Source organism: Austrofundulus limnaeus, unplaced genomic scaffold, assembly GCF_001266775.1.
Source record: "Austrofundulus limnaeus strain Quisiro unplaced genomic scaffold, Austrofundulus_limnaeus-1.0 Scaffold1298, whole genome shotgun sequence".
Lineage (NCBI taxonomy): Eukaryota > Metazoa > Chordata > Actinopteri > Cyprinodontiformes > Rivulidae > Austrofundulus > Austrofundulus limnaeus.
This window is the reverse complement of record NW_013953700.1, coordinates 1-8,450: the sequence shown is the minus strand read 5'-3', so window position 1 is coordinate 8,450 and position 8,450 is coordinate 1. Positions and strand designations below refer to the sequence as shown.

The window sequence follows — 8,450 nt, the reverse complement described above, 5'->3', positions numbered from 1 at the left end:
TATACTCATTGATCTGGCATTTTAAATGTCATCTTCCAGATTTATTCCATAATCTGTTACACTGGACTGAAGTACTCCATTCTTTTAAACTGGTTCTAAATTTGGGTTTAACAAATATCTTTATCCCTTTGAGATTATAACAACTCTCTCTTTTAACAAAGTGTAATTGAATGTTTGAAGGTAATGTGTTTTTATGAGCCCTGTACATAATTGATAAAATACCATAATTAACCAAATCATTGAATTTCAATAACTTCAACTGAAGGAACAATGTATTTGATGAGTGATAATAATGCTTTCTGATGATAATCCTTACTTCTCTTTTTTGTAAAATAAAAAATTGGGTTTGTTATTGTTTTACATGCTTTTCCCCAAACATATAGTAGATTAAGTGTGGAACAATTATTACATTATATAATATAAACAGAGCTTTATCATTAAATAAATCCTTTACTTTGTACAATACTGCAATGGATTTGGCTATTTTTGTTTTTAAATGATTTATATGAGGTCTCCATGTCAGCTTTTCATCTATGACACCCAGAAACTTCACTGACTCTACAGATATCAACACCATCAACTCTAAATGGAATATCAGTTGTTTTCTTTCTATTACTGAATATCATATAATTTGTCTTATCTAAATTTAATGATAATTTATGTAGTTTAAACCAGGTTTGTGTTTTAGCAAATTCTATCTGCATCATTTCCAACATCTGTTCTATATTTTTACCCAAAAAATGTCGTGTCGTCTGCAAATAAAACCCATTTGAACAACTCTGACACATTTACCAAATCATTTACATATAAAATAAACAACTGCGGTCCAAGTACTGAGGAACCACACAAGTAATACTACTTCAGATCTTGTATCATTTATTTGTACAAACTCTTTCCTATCCTTTAAATAACTAGACACCCACTGTAATGCTGGTCCTCTAATACCGTATTTGTTCAATTTTTCAAGCAGAATGGTCAAATGTGTCAAAAGCTTTCTTCAAGTCAACATAAATACTAGCACAGTATGATCAACAGCAGCTGTTATTTTCTCTATTAAGTCTATAAACCAGAAAATATGACATTTAAAAAAATATTTAAACAATAGTTTATAAAGTATTGGCAAATAATAATAAAAAAGCAGCTCTTAGGTCTTACAGCCCAATATACTTCTTTATATTAATATTATTATAACAGAGCCGAGAGACCAGTGGAGGAAAGTCATAGACTTATAGGACATTCCCACATTTAAGAAACTGCAGCCACCAGAGATAGAAATGTAGAGTTTTACATCAAAAACACACTTCAGCGCGTTCTGACAGCTCTGAGTTCATATCACTTTCCAAAGACGTGATTAGCTCTCAAAAAGAAAGACATAATAAACTTTGTCCTAATACTAGAAATGAAAATTTAAAATTTGATTCTCAGTTCAAGTTTCTAATATTGACTTTGCTATTAGTTAAAATAACAACATTATTTCTTATATAAACGATTTAAAATAAAATTGAGTTTGGAGTCAATTAGATGCAAATAATGTGTGAAAATAACCAACTCAGAGCAAATTCAATGTACTAAATATGTAAATTTTTCATAAACCTTACACAAATTATAAAGGACAATCAAAATATTTTCCTAATTGACTTGTAATTTGATAATAACCTATTGTTTTAATCAATAATTTCAACTCAATTCAATTCAAATTCAAAAACACTTTATTGATCCCAGAGGGAAATTTGGTAATTTATAAAATATTCAGCATTAACACTGCATCTAAACTTATCTATTAGGGGTGGGAATCTTTTACTCTCTCACGATTCGATTCAAAATCGATTTTTCACTCAAAACTCAATTTGTCGTGTTCCATCTTCATTTTGCAAATTTTGCACACAGTGAAGCTCATGTCAAACTCAGACTCATTCAGTAAAAAAACAAAATGAGCCCAAATCTTTGCATTCAGTAAAGACGGGGTCAGTTGAATCTCTCTTTCCTCTAGTTTTGTAGTTTCCTCTTTGTTTTGGTGTTTTCCGAACATGCATACATTCCATAAATAGCTGCATGTGACGTCAGGATGTCCCACAAACGGGTGGTTGACAACCTTTGGATTTTCTTTTTTTTAATTTCTAAAAATCTATTTTGGGACATTTTAAATCGATTCTAAATCTTTGTAAATAAGAAACACGATTGTGATGTGGAATGATTTTTTTGGTGCACCCCTATTATCTGTGAGGTTTATTGTTTGTCTGATACAAATGATCTCATCCAGTCAAAACAACGACAAAAGCCTCAAAACATGAAAAACAAAATCTCTTTTAGAGGGCTGAGTTTCATAAGCCCATGAATAAAACCTATAAAACAATAAAARACTGAGATTATTTGCTTAGAAAAATACACAGCTTCATTTCTGAAAAAAGCACATGAAATTATTTTTTAATCAACATGAAAATGTTTCATRTTTTGAGGTCCAGGTTTTAAAATGTCTTCTGTGCAAAATGTGCAAAACCATTTCTCAAAAGGTCACAATTTTATGACCAAAACATAATGGAGGGTAAAAAAAAAAAACGATTCAAGAAGAAAGATCCTTCATTTGTGATTAAACGTGGAGCATCGGGTTTTAGTTTTTCTTCCCTGCCTGGAATGATTTTGTTCCTCTGGTCCTCTTCACCCATCATCATCATCATCATCATCATCATCATCATCATCATCATCATCATCATCATCATCATCATCCAGATGATTCGGACCATCGTTACAGAACTGAATCCTGAGGAGGCTTGGACAAAATATGACTTCCTTTTCGCTGCTTGTTATAGACCCATCACTGGCCCGCAGACTCTGCTGTGTCAACTGACTGCCTGGTTGAAGAGATCGTCTGCCCTCCAACCTCATGCTCCAGGCTGGACTCCTGCAGACTCCTGCCCACCGTCTCAATGGGCAGAATCAAAGATGCAATAGCAGCCAGCAGACTGCAGCCACAGTACACCGACAGAGTCAAATACACTGATGTCCTGAGCATCACCTAGAACCACAAACACAAAATGTGAGGAACCAAAACTGGAAATATTCTCTTTTCTTTAGGCGGCTTTTATGTTTTGTTGAACARGGACCAAATAAAGGTTCTGGTTTTATCCGTTTTCACAGAGCAAGGTTGATGATTCATGACTGAATATCACTWTTCACCCACATGTAACAACTGCCTTATATTACCCTTTCTTTTAGCAATAATTAAAGTTTATGTACGTAAATCATGTTTCTTACAATTCATTACAAATATTGACAGTTTTTGTGTCATTTCTGACATTCCAAATACTTTTTTCCACTATTATTTTCAAGATAATTTGCTTACATTGACTTTCAGTCCTGGTATCTGTAATGGGTTTCATAATAATGTTGAAAACAGCATGAAAATATAAATGAATGAATGAGTGAATTAATTAATGGAATCCCTGTAGAGTTTCAACATAATAGCCTTGTTAAAAGAAATTAGTTGGGGTTCTTTTCCTTATGGGATTAAATTCAAAGCCTATAAATATTAACTTCATGCTGATGGTTTTAAACCAATATATTGTCTTGTTAATATTTAGATATTCAAATATTGTGACAACATAGAAAAAATAAAAATGCACATTTATTTTAGGGGCTAAATTCGATTAGGTTTGGAGTATAAAATCAATAAATAAGTATTCAACAGCTTTGCCAGGTGTTGGGTTTCAGTAAATCTGCGTGAGAAAAGAAATAATTTGATTTAAAAATAATAATGATAATAACAACATTACGGTCTTCCAAATTTAAGAGTGTCAATATTTAAAACTTAATTTACAAATTTAATAATCCTTCATCCAAACACTTTTGATTTATCCTCTGGAAACAATTTGGAGAGTTTTCTCCACAATGTCCTGAAAAACAAGTAAATCCAATACTTCTGCATACCTGAGCCACAAAAGGTGTAATCAGGGCTCCAATCTTCGCTACTGCACTCGAAGTTCCCATTGCTAAAGCTCGGATTTCTGTAGGGAACACCTGCAATACACGCACGCACGCACGCACGCACGCACGCACGCACGCACACAAGCATTGTAACAACTTCAACTCATCTACAAATATGGTTAATGTGAAAATCATTCACACCTCTGGTGTGTAAACAAAAACAACTTGATATCCTCCAGAGATGAAGGCTCTGGAAATGAAGATGAAGATTGTGAGGGCGACCCTGCATGAGCCAAACACAAACACAGGGTTAAAGCTACAGAAGGTCTGGACGTACAGCTGTTGTGTCAGTAAAATAAACAGTAAACTCACCTCCCTACACAGGCAAACAAAGGTAGAACAAACAARGAAAACATGAAGAAACAAATTGCCATGCTTTTCTTCCTGCCGAGGTAATCAACYGCGAAAAGGATGATTAAAAGACCTGAAAAAAAAGGCAACAAGATTTAAAAGCTTTTATGGGTTACAGATTTGCTTTAAGCTGCATGTGTCAAACTCAGGGCCCGCAGGCAAAATGTTTATTTTATTTTTATTTTACTTAACCTTTATTTCAACAGGCAAAACATTAAGAACAGTTTCTTATTTATACTGCTGGCCTGAGAGTGCAAAAACACTTGAAAATGTAGCCCACCACAGCATTTTATATGGCATGTGAGAGCTTCAAAGATGTAATAATGTCTTAAAAAAGCCTAGCCAGCATTTACCATAAATTACTTCTCCCATATTGCATGCTGATTATTTTACTTACAAAATTAAGTGCAGGATTCAAAAGTAGCTGGCGAAATTTGCCATGTAAAATCTCAGTTTCACTTCATTTCTGCTGGCTACCATTGTTGAGGCACAGTTGTATTGGAAAGTGGGAGATTCCCACTTACGTGTCATGAATTTGAAGTGGAACTTCAGTGGGAATTTCATGTCGGAAATTAGGAGGGTTAGGAATTTGAGATTTTGGCTACTTATTACACCTTCATAGTGAATAAAATCATCCTAAAAACGTCTCTTACTTTTACTTTTAATATTCTGTATTATTTATGTCTTATTTAGTCAGTGGTACAGGCAGTACTTTTCAGTGTTTAGAAGAGGAGGCGCTAAAACACTGTTTCTATGCAAGAAATGCCACGTAGAGCTCATTATTTGTTACTGATGCTGTAGCAATGAGACAATGAATGTGATGTTTTGTGTTCAGTCAAAGTTAAACTCAAAGTGGCAAAGTTTATTACAACTGACCCTTTAAGTGCCATGATTCTCAGGACATCCCTGATTTAAGCAGAACAATTTAGGCCAGTGGTGTCCAAAGTCGGTCCTCAAGCGCCAGTGTCTTACATGCTTTAGTGCTGCCCTGGTTCAACACAGCTGAACCTAAGGGGTGCTTAATTAGTGGGCCTCTGCAGACCTTGATGGCAAACTGAGAAGGTAAATCCTATATTTGAATCAGCTGTGTTGAAGCAGGGACAAATCTAAAACTTGCAGGAGACCGGCCCTTGAGGACTGGAGTTGGACATGCCTGCTTTAGGCGTGAACGCAGTGAAATGTCCCCTATAGTACTGAACAACATGTAAACACACCTACACCTACACACACACCTACAAGGGGAAAAAATCAGGCACATTTTACCTGGGAACTCAGCCAAAGTTGTCCACAACAGATCTTTGTAGTCATCTGATGTTAAATATTTACATTCAAGGTTGCACCTTGGCTCAATCTTGGCCCCTTGGGAAACTGTAAGAAAGAAACTTTTTTTGAGGTTTTCCTCAAATTTCGGACAAAGTTTCTGAAAGGAAAAAGGTTACACACCACCACATGAATCTCCTGCTTGGAATAGCTCCGTTGTCAACAGGACAATCCCATAGTAGGAGAAGGCATTCGTAAACCTTTAGATAAAATCAGGAATAAACTTTATTTAGATGTCTTTCGTTTCCCATATAAAGAATAACAAACCAGGATGTGTGAATTATATGTTCTGTCACTTCATCCAAATAAAAAGATAAGATGACACTCCCAAAGATAATTGCTTTGCTCAACAGATACATCTTAAATAAACAATTCTGTTTGATTTAATACTATAATAAAGAACCTGGGTGAGGAAAGGTGTGCTAAACTAACCATATAAACCACAGAAGAAGTGTAGTTGTCCGGTACTGAGGAGTGAAGAGATCTTTGACCCGTCCACGGACATGCTGTGACATATGAACACCAAGAAGATGCGTGTAAATAAAAATGATGAAAAAATTTGTCCCATTCAGAGCTAATTTAACGCCACCTGTTTATATTCAGTCAGAGTTCCCCGAGGCATCGTCTTGCCGTTCTCTGCAGCGATGCGTGTTAATGTTGCCATGGCCTTTTCCCTCCGTCCRGACAGCACGTCGAAACGTGGACTTTCAGGCAGCCACTGTGTCAAACACAAACACGGAGCTGAGAGCTGCTGTTTTCACTGCAGGCATCTTTTTTTAAAGTGCCCTAAACAGACTCACAAAGCAGAAACAAACAAATATTCCGACTGGTATGGCAGACAGGCCAAGCAGCCACCTCCAGCCCAGAGTGGGCATAATCCACAGGGCCAGGAGGACCTCGAACACGGCACCGATTGCCCAGAAAGCCTGGGAAAAAACAAAAACYAAAAACAAACAAACATAAAATCAGGATGGATTTCTGTGTAGCACTTTAACTAAAATACAGCTTTCATTATCAACATCAAATTACCGAAATCAGCATAATGCAGAGGCCCCTCGCTTTCATCGGGAGGAACTCAGAGTACAGCGTCATTCTAAAAATACGGTGAACATTTATAAGGTATAACAAACACCTTCTTCTAGTCGTTGAAGAATTGCAGATTTATCTCACTGTATAGAAATAAAACGAGTACACTTACGACTGAGGGGCTCCTCCGATGCCAAAACCTACAAAGCCCCGAAGAGCTAAAAGCCACCCGTAGACTGGACTGAAGGCACTCAGCAGGCCGTAGTACACAGTCCAGCACATACAAAGTGTCAAACCCTTAAAACACATGCATATACATAAACACACCAGGTGAAACCAATACATTTTTGAAAAAAAAAATCTTAAAAAAAATGGCATACTGTTTTTCTGCCATACTTGTCGGACACATTTCCCCACATAGGCGAACCAAAACCCATCCCGATAAACACAATCTGATAAAAAAAGGGAAAGAAACATGTAAACACAGTAAACTAATAAGTTCATACAAAATCAGCCTAATGGTTTTTACGGATGTTATGAGGGCCATTTGGTAGTCTGGTAGCCTCCACTCGCAGTGCAGCTGGGGTCCCAGGATGCTGAGGATCATCATCTCCATGGCATCCCCGACCTGAACCACAGCCATGAACGACACGTGTAACTTTAGGAGGACGTCCAAGAAATGCAGTTTCTGGGTTTTGTTTTGAGGTTTTTACCCATGCCAGTCCAGTGACAAGAGAAATTTTCCACTGAAAGATCCCAAAACCGATGGCCTCCAGCGCATCGTCTACAGTGAAGGTTTCTGAAAACGGGGTAAACTAGGTAACTGCTGGATCATTATTTACAAATACAATGATGCTGACTAAATCAGAAATACAAGTGTACAAACCTTGATTTGTAACAGTTCCGTGACTGTTTGCAGACTGGTTGCCCTCTGACTGACCTGCTGCTGAGGCTACAGTGTAAATCTCAGTTTCTGAGACCTGGTCCTCATCAGTCTGACCTACAAAACCTCCTTCATCCCTACATGTCAGCAGACAGGAAGCAGAATTGATTAGAACCCGTCACATAAATATAATAGGTCTAATTTAGGTCACAGGTTAGCATTAGCTGTCTCACACAGATTCAGATTCTTTCACTCAGAGGGATATCACCTTTCATGATACTCTACTTTAAAACAATTTTTAGTAGTTTCATTTGTTTTTACCCCGGTTCTAGATCCTTCCAGCGTTTATAGGTGACCTTAGTGGGTCTGGTACCATTGTCCATTTCAGAAGCCGGTAGTGACAGCAGAGAGTTGGACAGAAGCAGAAAACTAACAGGGTCAGCTGTTGTCAAACCTGCTGGTGTGGGTCACTTCAAGTTTCAGCGAAACAAGCAACCAATCAGAGAGCGATACCTGCGGGGACTGGAGGAGGGCGTGGCTAAATCATATTTCCAGCCCGTTAACACTGAAGCTAAACCCACATAATCTTCCAATAGATTAAAAATATCATTTGTTAGGAAAACAAAACTGTAATTTTAGAGTAAAAATAGAATAAAAGGTAATAAAAACAGATTTACTAAGTGGAAACTAAAAATAATAAAACAATGACAAGTGGGATAAAGCCTGTTGCATAAACAAAAGCACAATAAAATTTTTTCCAAGAGGTCACTACCTTGTTTGGCAAGAATGTGGGAAGAAAGGGAGTCGTTTCATTCAAACACAATAAATAAATAAATAAATAAATAAATAAATAAATAAATAAATAAATAAATAAATAAATAAAGTATTA

General features: G+C 36.5%; 1 protein-coding gene across 1 annotated transcript; it reads right to left on the bottom strand.

The window, feature by feature from the left end:
* Window positions 1-2,191: 2,191 nt before the first annotated feature.
* Window positions 2,192-7,581, bottom strand: LOC106534884 (synaptic vesicle 2-related protein; the record flags this gene model as incomplete). Its single annotated transcript, XM_014031664.1, is given in 15 exon segments — window positions 2,192-3,013; window positions 3,925-4,014; window positions 4,123-4,204; window positions 4,294-4,405; window positions 5,596-5,700; window positions 5,776-5,852; window positions 6,085-6,158; window positions 6,242-6,370; window positions 6,453-6,578; window positions 6,682-6,745; window positions 6,851-6,975; window positions 7,059-7,130; window positions 7,208-7,306; window positions 7,392-7,477; window positions 7,565-7,581. Coding segments are annotated over 15 exon segments (1,459 nt in total), but the record flags the coding sequence as incomplete, so codon positions are not given.
* Window positions 7,582-8,450: the final 869 nt, after the last annotated feature.